General features: G+C 51.0%; 2 protein-coding genes across 3 annotated transcripts in view; both read right to left on the bottom strand.

Moving 5' to 3' along the window:
• fndc3ba (fibronectin type III domain containing 3Ba) overlaps positions 1–11644 on the bottom strand; it is a 53809-nt gene extending 42165 nt beyond the window's left edge. For both annotated transcript variants that reach the window (XM_029140226.3, XM_055505830.1), the window contains exon 1: positions 11510–11644. The gene's annotated coding sequence lies outside the window, so the exon portion shown is untranslated. The remainder of the gene's footprint in view (positions 1–11509) is intronic.
• A 4405-nt stretch (positions 11645–16049) lies between these two features.
• The window catches only part of ppp2r3a (protein phosphatase 2, regulatory subunit B'', alpha), a 34137-nt gene continuing 25578 nt past the window's right edge, over positions 16050–24608 (bottom strand). The window contains 12 exon segments of the mRNA XM_041069202.2: positions 16050–18433; positions 18550–18656; positions 18847–18965; positions 19050–19225; positions 19311–19400; positions 19490–19538; positions 19629–19872; positions 19960–20034; positions 20126–20228; positions 20315–20418; positions 20495–20724; positions 20727–20781. Coding sequence (XP_040925136.1) covers positions 18337–18433; positions 18550–18656; positions 18847–18965; positions 19050–19225; positions 19311–19400; positions 19490–19538; positions 19629–19872; positions 19960–20034; positions 20126–20228; positions 20315–20418; positions 20495–20724; positions 20727–20781 — 1449 coding nt within the window. The 3' untranslated portion in view covers positions 16050–18336.

The following is a 24608-nucleotide window of genomic DNA, read 5'->3' as shown; positions in this document are numbered from 1 at the left end:
CACAAGAAGTCACTGCCATGCTTCTGTTCACTGGACCGGGTTAGACTCGTGCACTCTGCCGACCGCTCGTGCACAAGCTGCAAGAATCTTACCCAAGCGCCTGCTTCAAATACCAGCGCGTCATGTGATTGGAAAACGCAGAAGTGAGGAGACATCTGAACGCGTGCTCTGGTGCTGCAAAAGGCTGAGCAGGATGTTAAAGCTGCCCATCAATTCCTCCACAGACTGGAGAGCCTCCGTGATGGTCAGAAGCTAAAGGTTCCACCAATGCTGGACTAAATAACTCGACCCACACATTAGACATCAATAATAATAACAAAAAAAGAGAAACGAGAGCGAGATGGAGAATTGAAACTAGGCTGCACTTCAGCCTTGATATTCTCTGTAATCGTGCGCCGCGCCAGTCACAGGTTCAGAACTTCATTTGCAAACTGGAACCCAGCATTGACGAGACTGACCCCTAACGAACGCGGCAGCCACAGGACGGATCCACGGTCTGAGCCTCGAAATGCTGAGATAAAAGGGGGGAAGGGGCAGGGAGGAGTGCTCTCAGGTGTCATGGCTGTGCTTCACACACATACAATCACTCGCTCCCCAACATCAAACACACACACACACACACACACACACACACACACACACACACACACACACACACACACACACACACACACACACACACACACACACACACACACACACACACACACACACAGAGGATTGATTCAAGCTCTTTTAAACTCATCTTATCAGCTGATTAGTCTAATCTATGCTAGCACTTAATACACACACACACACACACGTACATGCTGCACACAAGTGAGTGTGTGTTTGAGGAAAGAGTGTGTGGGGGTGGGCAGCTTCTAAATATGGTGGGAACCCGCCACCAACACCACTCCCATTCAAGCCCAGCTCCTTTTACAAAAGGTATTCAGTCTTAGATGAGACCTGCTCTCACTCTCTCGCCCTCTTCCTAACACACACACACACACACACACACACACACACACACACACACACACACACACACACACACACACACACACACACACACACACACACACACACACACACACACACAGTTTGGTGATGTGGAGAATAGGGAGATGCAGAAAAGGAGGGGGAGGGAGGAGAGCAGGAACGGTGGAGAGGAGAGGACTGAGGAATGCTGTGCTCGTACAGCGAACACACGCGCACTTGGAGAAGACAGAGAGGGGATTTATAAAAGATGGACCCTCTCCGGGTTCCCATGTCAGCGTGCAGCTTTCTGCACATACAAAGGTACGGCGTGTGTGTGTGTGTGAGAGAGAGAGACACAGAGAGAGCATTGAGAGGATCTGAGAAAAAAAGTCACACTGTTCTTCAATTTGCCTGCCTGCATGTTGTTTGTGTGTGTGTGTGTGTGTGCGTGCGCGCGTCTACGTCCCCTCGCCCTGTAATTGCCGTAATGATATGTCATCCACGGCGGCGAGCTCAGAACGGGTGGAGTGGAATGCGACGGACACATACGAGCACATGCACACGTTCCGCTCGCAAACCGTGTACGAACAAGCGGCGCTCCGAGTCCCGAGTTCGACTCTTTAGCCCTGAAGGCCTCGGAGCTTCAGTTCTCGCCGAGCCGACGAGACGGAGCAGCTCAAGGAAACCACTGATGGTGAACGGAACCCTCAAACGACCAGCTGCAGCTTATTTAGGTCCATCTTTAAACGGGCCTCTTTCAAACCTTCAACCAGTGCTTCAACATGTGAGAAAGTTCAGTACGTTTCCTTAAAAAGGTCAAATAAAGACGAACCCGCCTTTAAAACACGACATAATCTGCCCCATCACCGGACCCACCGCACCGGATCTCGACCCAAACAGGGTCCAATAGCATCCAACTGGCAGCACCTTCCTGCTGCACATCCTCCATCCTCCAACCCGACTGCCACGTCCCACATTCCCTGCACGAACAAGCGTTTCTTCACTTTTACAGAATGTAAATGAGTCTCCAAGGTTGCGCTGCGGTCGTCGCCCGCATCTCGCACATAACTCGAGGCAGATGAGGAGCTATTAGCGACGCGCGAGCTGATCGCAAGGAGCGCGGCGAAATCGGATGATTTCAAAACCACTTTGCACGAACGTTGTTTTTGTATTGTTTTTTTTTTTTCCCTGGGTTGCTCCGCATTACGTGCTGTACGTCGTACAGTTCTTTCTCTTTCATTCCCCCCCCCCCGTTTCCTCCCCGTCGCCTCGGTCCCGTTTCCTCCAAATGACAGGCACTCTGCGGAACGTTATGAGCAGCCAGAGCCCAGACAAGTCCAGACTCAGCCTGGTAAAAGACTCGCTCAGCAGTTCTCTTCCCCCGCCATCCCTCACTTCCACATGCACTAAATGAGCACCCTGGGCTGAGTCCCCCCCCCCCCGACATCCTCCCAACCATCTACCGACACATCCAGGCCTGGTTTCCAGGAATCGGGCCAGAAGCCAATGACCCAGTGACTATAAACCAGCACTGCCCCCCCCCATTCCAAGGCTTCTAAAGATTCGAGAAATGCTGAAGTTTGTCCATTTACACTAAAAATTAAAACCAACTTATGTCGAAAGAGCATTGTAACACTTATAATAGCCAGTCACGGTGCCAAAAAGGTAGCCGAGCCAACATGTCCAGGATCTGACTCCACTGCCAGTCACTTCCTGTAAAGAACCCGCCTCCCCACATTCCGCTCTCCTCAAAACACCGCTTGCTTCTCCCAGTGGCTGCTGGGAACTCCCGGGCTCCTCTCATAGGCTGCTGCAGCGCCATGAGGAAGTGCGGCTCAAAGCAGCAGCAGCCCATTCCCAGGGAGAGATCACAGTTACATAACCGTGCACGCGCGCGGCACCCAGACAACACCCCTCCACACAAAACACAGTCAAAGGGGAGAGGTGGAGACGAGAAGAAGGGAAGGAGAGGCACGAATTAAGAATTACACCCAGGTCAGAAGCCTGAATCTACACCTGAAATACAATAATAATAATAATAATAAATAATAGGAGAGCAGCAGGGACGCAAAATGGTCAGAGGAGATGGAGGCAGCAGGAAAAAGGACGTGTGTGTGTGTGTGTGTGTGTGTGCGTGTGTGTGGAGACAGAAATGTGTGGAATCTTAATTGTGTTATTGCTCCAGAACAAACATTAGTCCTGTCTGCCATACCAGAGACACCAGTAGGCAGAAACTGGTGCTGGTGGGGCCGCCCAGCAGGGTGCCTCCCACCGCGGCTTGGTTGATACCAGAAGCAGATGAGTGGTCAGCTGTTCGGGTCCGGCTATGTTCTTAAGCCACTGGACTAATTTAAGTTCCACCCCCCCTCTGCTTGTGGCCACTTGCTGAGCAGGACCATCGATGGCTGACGACGGATCCACAGCAGAGCGCGGGCGCCGCGCCGCGCTAGCCGCACATTAGCGCCAGCAGCTCCGGCAGATGTGAGCCCTCCCTCCTGCAGCTGCGCGGCCGCGGCCTGGCTGCGTGCGTGCGTGCGGTCGGGCCGGGCCGGGCCGGGCCGGGGGCCAGCGGGCGGTCCACCCGCGGGAGAGGCCCCACGCCTGCCACGTAGCAGCGGCGTAACGCCAGGGGAGCGGCGGGGGGAGAGGAGAAGTCTCCGCAAGAAATGTTAGATAATGCGGCAACACAAGAGCGGAGACGGAGCGAACGGCCAAGCGGAGCGAGACAAAGACGCTCTGTGAAATCATTCATCCCACCGAGACGCGGATGTTTCCACCAGTTACATCAGCCAGGTCGGCCAGACGCCGGCTCGCCTCCTCCGACTGTCAAGGCCTGATCCCACAAATAGAGACAAGTCCCACATACATTCAACAAACCAGCCTGGATCACCATTAACGCATCAGTATCTACACAATCACAGCTGCCAGGGCTGACACCTTCATCATCACTAACCCCATCATCATCATCATCAACATAGCATACCAGCCTCCTTCCAGAACATTTGTTGGTGTTTGTGCGTTTAATACAGAGGAAGTGGCTATTTTCCCACAAGCACATGCGCATGACTCACTCTTCCAGATTTTCCTTCTCCTTTTGCCGCTTCACCCCCCGCACCAAAAACAGAGGTTCAGACGATTCTGCTTCCGATCCGGGGACCCACCGTCTGAGCCCAGAGGAGAGCTCACCCTTTGCCTAACACCTAATATTCAGTGCTCACACCGGCAGGACGGCTCCACGAGGCAGGAAACAAGCCCAGCAAACAGGAATCACTCCGTACTAACCTTTAGTCATCACTCAGCATTCACAGATGCCTCACATCCCATGAAGTGTCTCACTGTATAGGCTCCAGAAAACAACCTCTTTAACCTTTTGGGCCGGTGTTCAGATGCACACATCTGGGGTTGTCCTTCTGTCAGACAACACGAGCGCTTCATTTAACCTTCAGTGCAAACAACAGAAAATAAAGCAAAAGAAAAGAAAAAAACGATCTGGACAACCATTCTCCTCCCGTCACCATGGAGACGAGATGACAGGGTGAACTCATCCCAGGTTCAAACATTTGTCCTCTCTCGTCATCACACACATATATGAAAATAACCCACTTTTGCCATAGACATCCATCCAACATACCAAAGAGGACAACAGCGTCCTACCAGACATTATACGACCCCTCCACCATCGCCCTCACAGCTGTATCTTTGCTGTAGCTGGATTCTTTGATGGCTACTTTGATCATTTCCCTCCTCTCTGAATTCCATCTCCCGGTCGAGGCAGATGGCCGCCTCACCCTGGAGGTTGTTTACACTTTTGTTGTGATTTATTCCATAGAAGTACACATATTATTCATAAGCTTTGTGCTTTGTAAATCGCTTGAATTGTACAATGATTTTTAAAGACTTCCACTGTGGATTTCCACTGAACTGAATGTTCTTTACTGCCAAGAAATGCAGGTGGGTCCCTGTAAATCGTCCCATCATAAAAATGACGCTTTCACCACAGAGCTGCAACCGTTTCAAATGGCCAGTCACACAACTTTTGTATGACTTTTATATTTTCATGCTTTTCACAAGAAAAACCACGCAAATCAGTCACACTTGAATGTCTCGGCCTTCCTCTACTACCTCACCTCCTCCATCCCACTTCCAGCTTTAACCTGTTTCAGAACCTTCCCAACCTCCCTTCACCCCCCCCCCCCCCCCCCCCCCCCCAATCGCACACACGGTTGGCCCTCCCAAACAACCCACTCAGCCTTCAAAAGACAGCCGCCCATTCAGAAGGCCTATGAGTGGGATGGGGGGAGGAGAGCGGTGCAGACGCTGAGAGGAGGTGGGGGGAGCTGGGGGTGTAGGGTTTTCATTCCCGCTAAATTGTCCCACATGGCTGAGCGTGCTTAGTTTAAACAAACACAGCCACTTCCTCCTCACTGCCCACATCGACACACACACACACACACACACACACACACACACACACACACACACACACACACACACACACACACACACACACACACACACACACACACACACACACACACACACACACACACACACACACACACACACACACACACACACACACACACACACATTGGGCAAACAGGCATGCTTGAACTCCTACAGCATGCACACACACAACACACAATACGCTGTGCACCCAGGCAGGCAGCAGACGAGGCTTAGAGTCCAGCACCGACAGTAAACTCAGAGCTGAGGCTGATGTTACCCACGACAGGGCTAGTGATGAGCCCAGAACGCATGGGTCCCCACAACAACAACACATGCATATGCATATGCATGTTCAGCGGGTCTGTGAATGCCACCTGACATACGTATCAGTGGCGAGGGGTCTGCCTCTGCTGCGTCGTCTCTGCAGCCTCCAGTCATCTGCAGGACCACGTATTTCACTGCTGTGACCTACAATCAACGTAATCGGCTCCACGTTGCGGGCGGCGAGTGATGAGGAGTTGAAGGGGGACAACCACCGGCGCCGGACAATAAGCCTGCATTCAGCGCCAGCGGACCTGCTGCAGCCCTAGCCTGCACACACAGCACGTCTCTGCCATCAGGGCTGCATGCCATGAGTTTTAATTAAGACCGCTATGCCAAGTCAAGAAGTGAATTCACCCCCCCACCCCCTGTCTCTCTCTCTCATACACCCACACACACACAAAGAGACACATGAATGCACAAAGTCACATTCCTGCACAGACGAGCGCGTAGACTCGGACAAACCACCGAGACACATTCAGATCATGGGTTTTATGGGCCATGAAGAAGCTTGGTCAGCGGGAGGTGCTGTGTGTGTGTGTGTGTGTGTGTGTGTGTGTGTGTGTGTGTGTGTGTGTGTGTGTGTGTGTGTGTGTGTGGCACCTACGTGAGAGACCTGGCTCCTCTCTCACAGGCGAGACAACAAGAGTCTGGACGATGTGCAACTACACACTTTGAATGCATAAAAGAGCGAGCAAATCATGAATGAATGGCCCTTTACATGCGTATTTGGCAACTCACGTATAAGTTATGTTTATGAATGTGCATGTGTATATGAGAGGGAGACAGAGAGAGTGTGTGTGTGTGCTTGGAGAGCAGGCAGCTGTGTTTAATCCATTAGAGGAAAACTGAATTGGCCTGAAAAATGAAAGAAGACACTTCTGGGAGTAGCTGGCCAACGGAAAGTGTACATACAATCACTCGCTCCCCAACATCACACACACACACACACACACACACACACACACACACACACACACACACACACACACACACACACACACACACACACACACACACACACACACACACACACACACACACACACACACACTTATGAGGCCCCTCCCCACAGCCGGGGGTCAGGAGGTCACATTCCTCCTCCTCAATCAGCCTCAGGATTTCACACACTAGTTCAGGGATGTGTGTGTGCGCGAGTGTGGTTTTGTGTGCGCTCTGCCTGCCGGTGTGAGCGTGCGTGTGTGTTTCGGATGGTTTAGTGATTTGTGGGGGGTCCGGCTTAAGGGCAAGGAGGGAAGGAGTGAAGGAAAACAGGAGACTGAGGCCATGTCCACACCACAATAGATAAATCTGAAAAATGCATTTGCAGTTTTGTTAAAAAAAAAAAATCTCAGATTTCCCCAATTTAAGCAGAAATGTGGACGTGGGCAGAAATGAGAAACAAAACGTGGCTGTGCATTAAAGCAACAACTACTTCCCCCTTGAGCAGAACCATCAACTCTGGTTCCTCGTAGCCGCCGACATGTGACAGCGTGTGCGACAAACGCCTACAACTCCAGTTCATTCACACAATCGCAATCAAACGTACAGTGCGGCCGCTCGTAAACTCACTTCCGGCTCCGCAGTAGCGCTCATGCAAATCCCAGCCCGCAGCGGCCCAACACCGGCAGCCGGGCATAAAACACAGCCATTAAGGACAGGCGGAACTTTCCACGGGCCTGCAACGAGCAGCGCCGACACGCCTGGCATGCTGATGCAGGCACGGAAAGGTGTGCACGCGTGATCCCTATAGCCGACACACACACACACACACACACACACACACACACACACACACACACACACACACACACACACACACACACACACACACACACACACACACACACACACACACACACACACACACACACACACACACACACACACTCTATAGATGATACGACGGGGGGACGGGACAAACAAGCCAGACCCATAGAAGCCCCAAAGCTCAACAAAGGAGAAAAGTATGAGTTCTAATATTAATATTTGGTGTCTGTCACTTTCACAGCCTGCTGTCTTCCTCAAAAGACATTTCAAATGACACAACACAATGAGCGATGACTCAAAATACCAAGAGAAGTGAAAGTTGGAGTGAGGTCACATGTTGCATTGAATGTTGGTGTTTAACACCTCACTGTAAACTGTAATTATGATTTAATATATTATACATGCTCCCTTCTGCCGTCTCAGGGTGATGTGTGTACTAAGGAAGGGACCCACAGGTAACGTTCAGGGACACGTTTACGCTGCTGCGGAGACACGGAGTCACTCGTGCTGAAGCGGTTGTGATCTATTAAGAGTGAACTGCAACAACATTTTTAGAGTAGCTGAGAACATCAGTGACCTTCAGTGCTGGTCCTTTGGGAGTTTCAGGTGTAAATCCTGCAAATGTCATGTCAATGCCTTGCTCGGGGAGGAGAGGGGAGAAGTAGCGGGGAAAGAGGGACGGGAGAGTACAAAAGTTGAAAGGCCTCTTTTATCTTCTAAATCAACTGTCAACAATACAGGAAATTATCAAGGGAGACAAAAAAGGGAGGGGGGGGGTGAGGCTCCCGAGGAGGCTGGAGGCATAGAAAGAGGGGGGGAAAGGGAGGGGGGGAGACAGAAAGGAGGAGGGTAAACATTACAGCTCGGTGCCAAGCAAACATGAGATGCTGGGATACTTCAACAAAAAGCCACCGTATATGTGAGGAAGAAGAGAGGACGAGAGAGAGAGAGAGAGAGAGGGAGAGAGAATGAGAGAGAGAGAGAAGGGGGAGGGAGGAAAAAGCTGGGAAATGGAAAGTGAAAGCATATGAAGCTACTGGACATTTAAGTGTCCTGTTTTTTTGCACTTTGCACCTACACGCAATTTACAATGTGCGTTTGTTGTGCTGTCTCACACCAAAATCACGTGTTCGCACACAGACGGTCACAGCCGATAGGACAGCATCACACCCAGGGCTCCATCGCAGCCACGGCGGACGCTCAAGGCAAACACACCCGTGCGCCTCACGTGCACCGTCGGCACAGACGGGTCAGCGCGACAACGGGGGAGGGAGCGCACAAAGCGTCGCCTCTTGACCTCATAATGGGAGCGACGGCCCCTCGCGGCCGACCCGCCAACACCGGGAACCCCACGAGCGAGGGAGCGGGAACGCCGTCGCCTGGGACACACACCTGCTGCATCTGCAGGAGCCGCCTCTGCCTGAGGCCATGAAAACCGAAGATGATGATGATGATGATGATGATGATGATGAACCCTGAATGAGCTGTAGCTCACAAGACTCCTGTTCCTCTGTGTTTTCTCTAGCTTTTGTTCCTGACACACAAGTACCTGCCCAGTAACCTGACCCCTCCGAACAGCATGTTCTAGGTTAGCGGACGCTCGCGGGGCAGCTAACGTTGGCTAGCGGCGGCTAGCGGCGGCTAACGGCGGCTAACGGCGGCCTGCCCTCCCGATGACCTCATCTCCACCTCCACCAGGTGAAGGCGAGCGACGCCCGACGGAGGCAGCCCTTTCTCGGCACCACGAGGGGCCCCGGAGCGCGGGGACGACTTCCTCCCGGGCCCAGAATAGCCCGTCTGAGAATATTAAAAGGCAAAGCTTAAAGCCGCCGCTAAAGCGCAGCCGGCGGTTTTTCAGCGTGTGTCATTCTCGGTATCCGCGTAATAAATTAAAGGCACACGCGCTACGAGCGGAAAGCTAAAAGTAGAAGTGGCCCACTTGCTGGCGATTGCGTCATTTTAAGTGGGCTGCTGTACATCCTCTAAGCCCACATTCCTGCCCCCCCCCCATAGTCTCACACACACACATACACACACACAAAGTATAAAATATGTGAATTAAAAGCCTTTCAGGATGCAGAAACACCAGATTGGGTCCGAACACATGGGACCAGGAGGCTTTCGTAACTCCTCCAACGCTGGCCTGCGAGCTTTGTTTACATTCTCATTGTGTATAGATTCTGAAGCCAAAAGGTTTTAGCTTTCGGAGAACTGTGCGGGGGGACAGCAGCCTCGTTCAGGGCGTAAAGATGGGCGTAGCGCTAGAAAACACACTTTTGTCCCGTGTTTACAGGTGTTGGCCTGATGATCAGGTGCATTTATTACGGTTTATGACATCCACCTTACAGACGCGCTTCATCTCCAAAAACAATGCCCTGAGGCCACAAAACAGAGACATGCTAACGACAGTAGCCGCTCAGTTAGCATCAAAAGCAAAGGTAAAACCTCCTTGGGTATATTCAGGAGAACTGATGCTACTTTTAGCTGCTGTAGTTAGTGTAATGGACTGAACAGAGTTTCCACTGTAAACCTAAACACACCTTCACAACACCTTCAACCCTAAAAAGGTTTTTACTGGGAATTAAAAAAAAGTGCAAAGGCCACATCAGCCTTTCACCAAAGGAAAGTCATATGACGTCATGTATTTGGGATCGGATGTCTCCTTCGCTTCTCCCCCCAGAAAAAGTGTGGCTGCCTCTGTGCGTGTGTGTGTGTGTGTGTGTGTGTGTGTGTGTGTGTGTGTGTGTGTGTGTGTGTTGGTTATTTTTTCCCCTAGCCTATATTCACCAACGTGCCCACTGGATCCAGGACGCACAGGGGTATGAGATCCACAAATTATAGCTCCAATTACCCCCCCCCCCCCCCACACACACACACACACACACACACAACCTCCACCGCTAATCGTGACAATTAAACGCTGCGTCTTGTTATCAAACGGGCAAAAAAAGAGGCGCAACTCTTCTAATTCCCCTGACCTCGTTCTGCCACATCCCCTGCGTCCTCGCTTCTCTGATTAGCTAACGCGCGTCAAACTGCGGGGGGGTCTCTCCTCCGTGTGGGTACGTGGAAGGCAAATAATCGATCGTAAGGGACCAATGTTTGATTTCCACGTCTGCATCGGACAGGCTGAGAGCGCGCGCGCGCGAGAGAGAGAGAGAGAGCGAGAGAGAGAGAGATTTGTCTTCTCTGCACAAACAGACACGTCGTCGTTTGAGAGAGGGGGAGAGTGGGGGGAGAGAGAGAGAGCGGCAGACAGACTGGCTGGAAGGAATGCTAGGATATGCTGGAGTCGAGATTTTTTTCCTCCTATGTCTTTTCCCTGCATTCTGCAACCGCAAACAAACTCTCAGAAACGACGCAGCCTCTTCATTTATCCTCCAGTTATCTAATGTAGTATAAGCCATTTTAACTGCCACACACACACACACATACGCGCACACCTCTGTCAAATTCGTCTGCCTCAGCATCTCCCATTCCAAGTTATTTTCCAGCTATAAAAGTGCCCATTTCCTGATTTTCCAGGCGCTTTAAGGCAGCAACGCGGCTGGATGCAGAAATAAAGCCGAGCAGCGGGGTTTTTTCCCCCCCTCTCCTGTTGCGCACTCGCTCCATCCGAGCCCCTCGGAATCAAAAACACATTCTTTACGGGAAAGCTGCGAAAACCGGGACCGTGGAGCGCGCAGCCCGACGCGATTACCCGCAGCCGCGGGGAAGCGACGCGACGCGACGCGACGCGACGCGACGCCACCTCGCCGCCGCGTTCAAACTACACGCAAAGAACGGCCCCCAAAGTTGGCTTTCGCCGCAGCGCAGCGGCAGCGGGGCGCTTTTGCTTTTCCTTGGCGCGGGCCAAGTGGCCCAGACTGCCGGCGTCAGCGCTCGGCTCGAGCTCACGCGCACAAGACACGCACTTCTAAAACTTTTTCAGCGTCGACTCCCTCCGCGCCGCCGTCTCCCGTCCCGCGCGGGCCGCTTCGCGGCGCGAGAGAAGCGTTAAAGAACTCACCTCGCTGCAATAAAATAATCTTCAAACAGACGGCGCTGCGGGTTTTTTTTTTTAATTCCCAGGGTCGGGTCTTGCCTGTCCGCTGGAACGGCGCGACGCGTACTGGGAAGACTCCGCCATGTCAATCAAAACGCAACGCACATGGAGGCCAGAGCCCGCCTCTTTACCGTAATGAACGCTGCTGCGCAAGGAAAAAGCACAGCTGACATACGAGTCGCTCCGTTATTTGAGTTAGGCGGTAGGACTCACTTTTCACTGGTTGCCAACATTTATGTTTATATAACGTAGTATTATTAAGGACAGTTATTTATACTAGATGGGTTTGGAGCAGTATTAATTATTTTTTGTTAATTATTATTAACATACACACAAAAAAAGAAATACAATTTATTTATTTATTAAATTTCTGTTGTTTTGTCTCTTTTTGTCTCAGCCCACAAAGGTGACTGAACTCTTTTGCAAATAAAAGCGAGACGAGTCGAGTTCAGGCTGGTTTGACACAGAGCATGTTCAGGTCTTCAAACCCGTGTCACCCAGCTCGCACTGCTCATGCAGATGCTCATGAAGAACAATGGTGCCAAGGCCAGAAAAATCATTTTATGAAATCACAATAAATGACATTGCAGAGGAACGGAGTCAGGTGGCTTAAATCTTTCCTAGTGCCTCCAAAGCAACTCAGGCCAAAGTCCCTCTGGTGGCGACACTGAAACCCGGCGTCCATCAGCTGACGTCCAAGGGTTACAGGTCTGGCACCAGTGCTTAAAATAAAGAAAGCCATCTGCGTACATATGTTTTAAATAAATATGCAGTATAAATAGACAAAGGGAGTCTTGTATCTACAGCTGGCTCTGTATTTGCAGAATGGTTTAATCTGCAGAGGAGATTATTTGGGCAGGTTGGTGCTTGACATGAAGATAATAATGCGTCCAAACGCATGTGTGGATCAGAGCACTGCACCTGCGACGGCTTCACACGAGGACGGTGTCATTTCAACTATGCACGTTTAACACACACAAGTGATTCTTTACCCACGACAGCAAGTCAGTGACGTCACGGGTGGCTCCTGGTGGCTCCTGTCAGTCAGTCAGTCAGTCAGTCAGTCAGTCAGTCAGTCAGTCAGTCAGTCAGTCAGTCAGTCAGTCAGTCAGTCAGTCAGTCAGTCAGTCAGTCAGTCAGTCAGTCAGCTCCAGGGCTGAAGCTCTCACATTCAGGTAACAGGCATTAAAAAATGCGAGGAATCCCTCTGTAGACGTGACAAAGCCACGCGTGGCGTTTATCAGATGGTTTTACACATTAACACGGCTTCAAGGTACCGAAAACAAGCTGCTGCAGTAATAACGCGCTTCCCGTCAGCGCGTGTTTGTCTCCAACGTTGAGCGACCTCTTGCCTCGCTGTATTTCCAAGCGAGGGGACTTATACACTCATTGCCCCTGAGTTCTGGATTTCTCTTTGCTCACACACACACACACACACACACAAACACACGCGTGCATGCGCACGCACACACACACATTCCTGCAACTGTGCTAAGAAAACAACCACTGGTGAAATTCTGAGACTGTGAAACAAAGGACGGTACAATGAGAGGAATCCAATTCAACTCAATGAACGCTGATCATCTTCAAGAAGCAAACCACACAAATGATGTATTCTATTTTCTTACATAAATCCATAATAATAGGAATAATCCAGCCACGCAGGCTGTGTACTGTACAACGCGCTTCTCCGAGACGCTCACGGATAAAAAAAACGTACAGTTTGTTCTTCCGCATGGCCGTGTTTCTGAGTTCTGGCTTAATTATAGCATGCGGAGGCCCAACTCCCAGCTCTCCCTCTTATTAAGAAAACGAACCAAACTCCAAGCGAAGAAACCCAAAGAGAATTGGGAGCAGAGGCGCTGCGTGAGCCGTTCTGTTCCGTCAGCACAAATCACGCGTGCAGCATATGAACGTGCAGCTGGGTTCTCCCAGAACGCAGGAAAACGCAGCAACAGTAAGAAAAGCCCCGTTCTCTACAAGCAAATAACAGCTGCAAGCAAATCTTCTGTTAATGTGAACCCTGTAGAGATTTTCGCTCCTTCTTGGGTTTAATTAATAGCGTGATGGCATATTCTTGCATTAACACTAATGCTGCTTATTGATCTCCTCTGCGCGAGACGTATCGGGATTAGATGAGGATAAATAGAAGCAGATGAAGCAGGGAGGGGCCTCGGAGCAGTCTGACAAGTGAGCAGCGGATTGTGCAACGAGGGCTGCAGCCTCAAAGGAGGAAGAGTTGCACTAACAGTATATAGATGTGACTCGGGGGCAGCGGGAGCAGATCCCGGATCAGCCGTGCAGCCATCACCCCCCCATATGTCAAGGCCAGGCCTCCAGATGTTTGCCGCCGACCCAGCTGCTCCCCCGCTCCCCTGTAATAAAGCGCCGGGCCTCTTTGAAGAGCGAGGAATGTGCCCGGCCGTATGACAGTCCGCGCCGTGCAATCTCACAGGCGAAGGAAAGTAAGAGAGAGGAGAGCGGGCGAGGCTCGTCGGCGCGCCGCCAGCCCTGCAGCGCGGCTCCCCAGATGTTCATGATGCCCCCGCTCTGCTCTCATATGCGCAGCGTGTCTGTGTTGCGTCTACGCGGCGGCGGATGATAACGGGCGCCTGGCGCGCGGACTCTAGGTGCGTTGGAGCGCGAGGCGCGTCCTCCCGCGGAGGTGAGGATGGAATTTGGCTCGTCGCGAGTTCAAAGGAGTCAACCCAAGGCTCCCCGTGCCCCAACAAGAGCAGGCCTGCCCTCTCCTCGACTGCCTCGCTGCCTTTGTCTCTCTGTTGACCCCTCATCCACTTCCATCACGCTTTCTGGTCCCGGATGATCAAAAACCTCACACCTGGTGTGTGTGTGTGTGTGTGTGTGTGTGTGTGTGTGTGTGTGTGTGTGTGTGTGTGTGTGTGTGTGTCCAAGCATCTCATGCAAACAGAGGCTTACATGTGTCAGGAGTGACACACGAGCACTTTCCAATACAATATGGACAACAATATGCACGATTACATCATAGTGAGACGTCACCTTCCACATATACATATAATAAATCCTATATCTGTCACTGAAACATTTACAGGTGTCATGTTATGTTTCAATCTAGGCGATCTAGTGATGGATACACAGTATTGTTAAAAATCCTCCACATAGTGATTGTAAATATTTGGTTTGATTCGATGGATATTTCGTTTTTTTTCCATATCTAGTATCCGTGTCTGGAACAAACAGCGCATTTGAAATCCCTCTGTGCCCAAGCGTATCTCCGTCTCTCTGTGATAAGATAAATTGTTTCCAGTTGCTTCCCCTCTCCTTTTAGGACTTTTCCAGGCGCTTTTATGCAAAGCTCATGTCTCTGGTATCGCTGGTATGTCTGGAACCAGGTTCGGTCTGGAGAAAGCGACACTGCGCCTGAGTCGAGACCTCGTTCTGTCTCCTCCTCCTCTGCACGATAAGATGAACTGGTTCCAGTCGTTTCCGCTGTTTTTTTCCGGCGGCCGGCCTTATCTGAAGCCCCGCGTGTCACGTGTTCCTCGTCGCAGGAAACCGGTCACTTGACGTGGGCCACGCCACCGTCGGGCGTCGGGACGGCTAATTGCTTCATCCCTGACATTTGGGGGGAAAACAAGCCGGGTGTCGTTGCACACAAAGAGCGGCGACCTCTGACCTTCCATGGGAGGCAAACTGCTCCTGCAGAACGTCACAGCGTGCCAACCATTACATCATGCTCAACACAAACACTGCATTGACCAACAAACCCCCGGCAGAAGCATCCTGCTCCTCGGCCAATCTGACCCACGCACGATCACAAGCTTTACAGCTAATCTAGTGGAGGAAAACGTGCTACAGTGGAACAGATTCCATAAAAATGAAGAGGTTTAGGAGGAAAACGATAACATAAAGGAAGTTGATGATAACAGTGATGATGTTGGTGCTGCCAGATGGTCCCATTCTGCTCCTGCTTGGGTAGAACACAGCCAGACTGGCAGCTGGATTAATAGCACAGGAACCGGTCCAGCACTCAAGGGATCAGTGTGTGTGTTCTGTACAGTCACTGTGGGACAGTCACCAGAGACTTCCTGCTTTGGCCGTGTTTGTCATGACAACAGTGACGTCAGACGCACTGATTCAGAGTACGTCATGTTTGCCAGTCGCAGGCCGAGAACCCACCGCAAACGGACGTAGCATCCAAACATTTCCTGCACCTACAAAGAAGCGCACTCTGGGATCTTTAGCTGCCTGCATGCGCTGAAGTGTTCAAAAAACACGGGTTCAGGTAAAAATAAAGCAGCGCAACGTCGAACAAAACAAATCAGAGGTGAAAAGGTCAGAAACTGTACAGTGCACAGTGTGTGTACACAAGGAGGGAATGTGTGTGTGTGTGTGTGTGTGTGTGTGTGTGTGTGTGTGTGTGTGTGTGTGTGTGTGTGTGTGTGTGTGTGTGTGTGTGTGTGTGTGTGTGTGTGTGAGAGAGAGAGAGGTTACATGAGGACAGTGGATAAGAGGTAATCATGGGTAACAATTGGTCTTAAAACATCTTTATTTAGATTTTTAAACTTCATACAAAAGCAACACATAGAAAAACAGAAAAGGAAGCAAAGGGAGGAAGGAAGGAAGGAAGGAAGGAAGGAAGGAAGGAAGGAAGGAAGGAAGGAAGGAAGGAAGGAAGGAAGGAAGGAAGGAAGGAAGGAAGATGCCAATAACATAAACATTATAATTCATCTGTATTACATCTCAGCCTACTCTGCACAGAGGAAGCACATCAAAATAAAGGTTCTTTACCTCCCACAGAAGAGATATGTTTTCAAATTAAAGGTCCTGAATGGCTTCTCTCCTTCGCTGCTGCATGTGCGAGCACCACAACGCTTTGCATAGAGCCAGAAAGTTTAGAATCTGACGCATCCCGTCGTCCACATCTTCTGAAATACTGTCTCGGTAGAATCACAACGTTTCTGTTTGGGATGCGTCTCGATTGAGTCTGTGATTGTCAGGTGGACGGAGCTTCAGATCAGTCCTTCAGAGAGTTTCCTCTGTGCTGCTGACGGGCGCCACCGCGCGTCGAACACACAAACAGACACAGAGCGAACATAATTTACCCCCCATCCCAAGCCACACAGTGGCACAGCAATACAGAGCATCAAATACATCAACACCTGAGCCGTTACATTGACTGTATAGCGGCTTGTTAATATTGTTACTGTCATAATAATGAAGTTTCATACACCGTCAGGCACAGTTAGAAAGGCTGTGGAGCAGAGTGTGTGGATCAGGCCTCACGGCATCCTCCATCGCGCTTACTCCCTGTCATTAACATCAGCAGAGCAGTGTGTGTGTGTGTGTGTGTGTGTGTGTGTGTGTGTGTGTGTCAGCGAAGGGCGTGATGGATTTAAGAGAAACGCACAAAAGGCTTCCCCCTTTCTCGTGAAGGAGTAACGCAAGTGAGTACGCTCACTGAGCCCCGGCAACACCATCGCCATGGCAACGCCTAAGACAGGTAAACAGCCTGGAACAGATGCTCCTAAAACACGCTGCTCTATGAGCAATTCGCAAGCAAACAGAGGCTTCTGGCTATTATAATAAGGACAGAGTACACACACACGCACACACACACACTTGTTGAAATGAGCGCAGCATAGAAAGTAATTCGTTTAAAGGGTCAGTGCACACAAATGAACAAACAAAATCCTGGTAATTCAGTTAAGTTGCTGCCTCCATACTGTATCAGTACTATGCGGGTGCGAATGGAATTTGATTTGTGAGGCTCAAGACATGGAAAAACGACTTGAAAGAATATCAGCAGAATCATTTCTTGGCAGTAGATGCGCTGTTATTCTGGATTATACATAAATATTAAAGTTAAAATTCGTTGTTCGATAGAAAGTTCACGTTCATCAAAAACACCACTTGAGCGTGAAAGCGTGTTTTCTGCATCCTCAGTGGCGTGTTGGGTTTGTGTGTTACATGGACGTCATAGTATTCCAAAGCAGACGGCCTCTAGACATAAAAGGACAGTTCTTCTGGTATAAAATTAATTTTATATAAACGTTATGGATGGAAATGTGCGGTCAACTCTACCAGAGAGTTTGATGTGTGTGTCGCCGAGCTCCATTCTCAGCGTCCTCGCTCCGACCTCGCTGAGGCGAACGGCTGGAGCCTGACAGTCCATGTAGTCAGGTTGGGGGACGATGCGATGGGGGGTCCAGAGGTGGAGGCCTGATAATGTCATCACTAAGAATAGAGCAGCTCAAACGGTGCAGAGAACTGATCTGTCTCTCTTGGCCGATCATGACTGCACCACGTGCAGTAGCACAAACCGGCCACAGGGAGGTGCTGTTGTAACCACTTATCACGTTAAAGGATTAGATTCAACTGTCTGAATAGTATAGTAAAGTATAGCGACTGTGGTGCTCGAGTGTCACATTCTGCCATTAACCCAGAAACAAAACACAACTGATTGTCTTCAGGCAGGATTGTCATTAACTGATTCACAATGAAACTTGGTTATCACCTCCAGAGACCGGCTGAGCGCCTCAGCCTCCATCCTTTTATTCACACATGGGGGGTGAAAACGTGGAGGGATCCTCGTTGTTATCTGCATGGGAGCAGATGCCACTGTTACGCACCAGAGTTTGACCGACACCAAACTGACGAGTCCGTTCTGGGAAGACTCCTTGGTCACGACATGCCAGAAGCCCAAAATCCATCATTCTCAGAGCAAAACCATCCGAGGCGAAACTCTTCCTGCATGATTCCTGTCACATTTTTTCCAGAAAAAAGAGGTCCAGGAATTCCAGACTGAGACTTTACGCTGACAGGTCTGATATTACTAGTTTGTCTATCTTATTCCCAATTTCTCCAGGGACTTGAAGCTCCTCCGATTCATAGTCATCGTCAAACGACCTGAGGACAAACACACACACACAGCAATAATAAAGCATCACAGACAAGGCACAGAGTGTGCGTGTGTGTGTGTGTGTGTGTGTGTGTGTGTGTGTGTGTGTGTGTGTGTGTCATACCCCTCGTGTAGCTGCTCATTTGCAGTCTCCTCTGCCACCAGTATCTCATACTCCTCTGAGGCGTATTTATCCCAGTCAGACGGCTCTGGACCTTCACTATCAATGTCCTGCAACAATACACGGAAGAATGTCAATGCATGGGACATTTGGAAGAGAAGGGGTGTTAAGAATTGAATTGAATTTCTAATACATTTCCAAATGATTTCTATATTTACTCATGATTACAGTGAAAATGGGAACCAGCTCCTAGTTTTAAAAACAGAACAAGAAAATGTTCTAAACACAACATATCCAGACCTTTTGCACAGCAAACGGGTCTCTCTGTTCATGGTCCAGGTATTTTTCCAGGTTGAAGAAGGTGTCAAAGAATATGTGAGCCATCCGGCAGCGCTTCAGATCGCTCAGGGTTATTTTACCTGGAGAATAGAAAAGCGCGGAGCGTGTCAGTGGGAGAGAATGAAAGCGCTGCAGCGCCAAGGTGAGCTTGCAGTGGAACCAACCTGAGCTGTCAGGTTTTACCAGGTCAAGCATCTGGCAGAGCAGGTCCTGGAAGGGCAGGGGTTCGATGCCCATCCTCTCCATCCGCTCACACTGCTCTTCATAGAAGTACTCCAGCTCAAACATGGACAGGACGCCGTCGCCGTCCACGTCCATGCACCGGAACCAGTACTCAATACTGGAGAAACAAGTTACACACATTATACAAATGGCTACGTGGACATCATGCCCACAAACATCTGCTTAGTCACAACCCAGATTACCTGGTGGGATTCTTCTTATCCTCCTCAGATATGAGGAACCAGACAAACTCAGCGTAGCTCATCCTGCCTTCTCTCTGCACAGCGTTACCCCTGGAAAAAAGCCATATTACTACTATTACTATCACCCCCCCCACACACACACACACACACACAGTATGTGTTCATATGGTTCCACTCACCGTGTAACAGCCCCTGAAAACAGTCTATCGATTATTCGGTTTGATGACGCTAAAAAGAAAAAATTTAAAAATAAGCAAATGGAATTTTGGTCAATTGCTTAAAAACAAATGGAAGTGGTCGTGCAGCACAAGTCTTTACCGTGGTCGTTGTATCTCGCCAAGTCTTTGGGATCAATGTACAAGTCATGGTCCGTGTCCAGCTCCCAGAACTTGCAGTAGATGACGTAGAAATGCTCGTAGGAGAAGTAGTCTGTGATCTGGTTGATGTCGTCCTCCTCCTCCAGGAGCGCCAGCGTCTGCAGGAAGTTGCTCCTCCGCAGCTCCATCATGGTGACGCGACCGGTCCATGAACGGTTCACCACGTAGAACACCCGCTGGATCACCTGGGGTCGAAGGGGATGCGTCAGGTCACGTGGTTGAGACACACTATTTGTACTGATCTCCTCTGAGTTAGTGATAGCTAGTGGTACCGTTGTTATGTAGCGGGAATGGAATTCAGGCGCATCCTTCAGGAAAGTGAGCCCGGGGTGAGTATCCACTATGTCCTGATCAAACAGGACATAGGATCAGGAAAACAGGCTTTAGGTCGATCTGCAGAAAACGCTGAAACGGTGATACTGCTGACGAGATACGAACCTGCAGCAGAGGAATGAAGTCCTCCTGCTCCAGGAAGTTACAGCCTGGTTTGGCCAGCAGGTAAATGAACCTGGAGGCGTCGTCATGGCAACTATGCAGCAACCTGTAGGAGACGGAGGAGGGAGAAGATGATGATGTAGGAATATTGAAACAATTGGATGAACTCGATGAACATGGAGCCGGTCTCACTTCCTCCAGGTTGCGACGAAGGAGTGCACGGACACGAAGCCCGTCCTGTCGCCGCCTGCTGCGTGGAACATGGGGGACTTCCAGTAAAGCGGACAACCGCACGCCTGAAGACAAAAAACCCAACATCAGCCCCCTGAGAAGAACCGGCAAGCGCCCGGCTACCGTCCTCTCGGCGTGTACCTTTGCGATTTTGCCCATTTCGTAGATGTCCGCCTTCTCCTCCTCGAACTCAGCGAAGGCCGCCTCGACGGCGGCGATGGCCGCATCGTGGCCGCCGGCCGGGCCCAGGGCGGGCAGCCCGCGGGGGTAGTAGAACCGGGGAATGTTGATAGCAGGGGGAGGAGGGGTGACGATCGCCGGCGCTGGGGGAGGGCTGGGGGAGGGCGATGCCGGGGTGGGCGGGGGGCTATGTCTGGGGCAGGGGCCGGAGGAGGTGTGCCAGGTTTCTTGTCTGGTTTGGACTGGACCTGAAGGAGGGAGGAGAGGAAGTCAGGTGTGGTGATGCATTAGCGAGACAGAGGGGGTGGAGCTTGGAGGGCATTTGATGTTCTGACCCCTTTGTAACAGCTTCCGGTTAAAAACTGACATATTGTAGAATTAAAATTAGAGCCGAGCTGCTCTGGTGGACCCGACATTTACGGTAAGGATTAGATCACTCGGAGAGTGCTGTTCCCAGAAGCGAGGCACGCTCAGCTTTGCCTTGTAGAGCAACACTCGAAAGACTGTACTCGAAATGGATAGAATGGAAAGTTCCCATGAGTCACCGGCCGACTTAAAGCGCTGCGTGTCAGTCAGGTGCAGCGGTGACGTCATGCGTGTGCGATCTGCCCTTGGTGCCCGGCGTGCGTCGTCTCCAGGGGCCTCCAGAATGCGCGTATTGAGCAGGACAGCTGTGAACCTCCTCCCCTCCCGCCCTCCTCCACATCGCTCATTCTATCACTCTATTCCTACACATCCCGCCCTATTAATACTCTGCTGGTATCCGCCTCAGAATAGCGCGTCGCCACCGGCACGCCGCTCAGTGTGAGCGCATTCACATTCACAAAATGTGACCGGAATCGCTGTTTTGTCGCGACTCTAAAGCTGGACCCTGTGTTTCGGGCCCGTTGCACTCACTGACCTGTTGCTGCTGGAAAGACTTGAGTCTCTTCTTGAAACGCGAGGGGAGGACGAAGTCACACCCCCTGGCCAGAAAGGCCAACTCCCCCCTCAGGTCAGGGTCCCGGCGTAAGGATGTCTCCTTGATCATCATGGGGGGGGCCCCCGAGAATCGCAACCCCCCACCAGACACGGCCTCCGGTGTGGCTACGGACACGGCGGCTGCAGGTGGACCGGTAGGACTGACCCAAAAGACCTCAGCAGTGCAGAGGCATGGCCACGGGAGCAACGGCACCCAAAAACAGAGCAGACTCTGACAAAGTCTCCCCTTTTCAGAATGCACTGTATCCTTAAGTCCTTAGATCCCGTGAAGGCCAGCTGGCAGAACCGGGCCGTGCGGGCCCAAAGCGGCGGCTTCCCCTCCGAGCTCCAAGCCCGCTGGCGCGTCCCCGTCAGCCCTGGACCTATGTGTTTGGTGCAGTCCCACTGGTGCCTGCCGCTCCGAGCTGGGCTCTGACAAACTGCACTGAGAAACATGAGCCACGCCGGGTTCTGGCATCGCACACGCAGCGAACCGGCTGTCCTGGGCTGTAGGTTGGGGGGGCAGGAGTGGGGACCGGGTGGGGGGAGGGAGGGGAGGGGTCCCAGCCATGTCGCATGTCAGCGCGTGGCGTTTTCTACGCAGTTGCTGCGTTTGCTAAAGTGGGAGGCTAAAACTCAAAGCACCAGCGATTACATCAAATAAAAAGGAAGCTTGGCCCAGTGCTTGACTTCAAGTCGGTCCGTTCACTGTATTTCTGTGAGGGTAATGTGGGATCAAGTGACGAATCAGCGAGAGTGAAGCACCTGTTGTTCTACGTGTTGACATGGAGTCATCCCGATGGCCTAACACGCTAATTCCACATTAGTGCGACTTGAACATTTTAACAGCGCACGTACACATGAAGGGGAACTCAGCTTCACCATGAGAATCATCGTTATCGACTGTGAAATCTGGAAATCCTTTAATTTGGCAAGTGGTTTAAGCAGCTAGCTCTCCAGCCCTGCAGGTAGACACAGGACTTGATGCGGTCCAAACCAACCTCCTCAGCACCAATCCGAGGCTGGACCCTTCGGGACGAACACAGGCATGACTTATTTTTAACCAGCCAACCGGCGCTGCACCAAACCGCTGCCGTGGAACTGCTGACGCATGCGTTAGCGTACGTATCAGTGCTTGTGCTGCTAGCGTCGGCTCTGTCAGCACAGATTGTGCACAAGGGGGGGTCCAGTGCCCTCTAGTGTCACACCAGGGTTAAGGAGTAAGGCCGGGACCCAACCTGACTAGTTTCTGTCATAGACCTAGTCCTACTGTCTCATAAGTCAGAGATAAATAACGCACTACTGTAGGTCTTGTACACTTAGGTTCCAGATGTGCAGGAGGAGTGTGGGGAAATTTCCAGCAAAATAAATGAGTCACCTTGGACTTTAGGGCGACTCCAGTCAGCTCCTTCTACGCTGCACTGAATTCTCTGGAACAAGCGGACTCTGTACTGAAGCCAAGGTCACATACCGATCACACACACACACACACACGCACGCACGCACGCACGCACGCACGCACGCACACACACACACACACACACACACACACACACACACACACACACACACACACACACACACACACACTGTTTTCCTCCTGGACGCTTCTCACCTCGGAAAGTGGTGCGCATCGCGTCTATCAACAGTAGTTGCAATCTGTGTCTGTGTTATTTCATTTGTGCTTATTCCACCACCGCATCCACCAGAGCAATGCACACATCTCTATGCAGGGACACGTGTGTGCATGTAAACGCGTACGTGGTGGGGGAACGGGAGACGCCACTGGGCAGCTGTGTGCTCTTTTCCTGCCTGACTGACTGACAGGGGGTAACGCTGCCCTCAGCATGCCTCTGCTCGGTCCTGGACATGATCTGAACCCGTTTCTGTGACTTCTGTGCAACAGGTGTGTGTTTGTGTGTGTGTGTGTGTGTGTGTGTGTGTGTGTGTGTGTGTGTGTGTGTGTGTGTGTGTGTGTGTGTGTGTGTGTGTGTGTGTGTGTGTGTGTGTGTCTATATGTGCTGTACTCTCACTACATGGACCACATCCAGCCCCGTCGCTACTGGAACAGTTGAGTAAGAAGTTGTCACATCCTTGATCAAACACATGCAGTGATGGAAGGAAGTCCGGCGGGACGGAGGCAGAGGAGTCAGCTGCTAAAGCAACAACTGTTATCTCGGGCTGGACGTGCACGCATGCTGCTAAAGAGGCGCATTGAGGCCGGTGCTGGGTGAGCGTCCGGTTAAGGAACAGCTTCTTCCAGTGGTTCAACTTGAATAGTGTGAACATAACAACTTCCTAAAGACACACACACACACACACACACACACACACACACACACACACACACACACACACACACACACACACACACACACACACACCTGCTCTGTCAAATTGACTGTCTGTCGTGTGTAAAATTATCTGCATATTTATAGAAACCCGGTTCATGTTTGTTCTGCGTCAGGCACTGGGCAGACTTCACACACAGATAAGACATGGGTGCACACACGACAACACACACAGACCATGTAACTGGCTAGTTTTTTGTTTGAAAAAGGGGTGACTATTAATTGGAAAATAGATCTAGATTTCTAGAATGTCCTTTGTAACATTTTTAGCTTGTGTATCATTCCAGCAACTACAAATTGCTGGACATTGTGTGGTGTTATTTTTCATAAGTGAACTATAAACATGACATCACACAAAACAGGCCACTCCCCCTCCCCGTTGTTGTGATTATATACACACTCGCTTTGGACCAGGCCTGCCAAACGCCATCTCCATGGCGATAACCCTTTCCCTGGATTGAATGGCGGGTGGAATGCTTCCAAGGTTACCGTGCCAACAACAGGAAACGCAGTTCACATCGCTGGTCTATTCGTTATTCCCATTCTCACTTCCTCTTGAGAAAGACACACACACACACACACACACACACACACACACACACACACACACACACGCACACACACACACCAACGAAGCGAGCTCAAGTGCTGCTTCTGTGGTAGATGACATGAATCACTGCTGGCCACAGTCTAAGTCGCACCGGAATCAGAGGACAACATGGGAACAGTTAAAAACACAGCTGCTGTTGCCGTCTGACTGGAAG

Source organism: Betta splendens, chromosome 22, assembly GCF_900634795.4.
Source record: "Betta splendens chromosome 22, fBetSpl5.4, whole genome shotgun sequence".
Taxonomy (NCBI): Eukaryota; Metazoa; Chordata; class Actinopteri; order Anabantiformes; family Osphronemidae; genus Betta; species Betta splendens.
The sequence above is the reverse complement of the archived record's forward strand: the minus strand, read 5'-3'. Positions and strand labels throughout refer to the sequence as shown.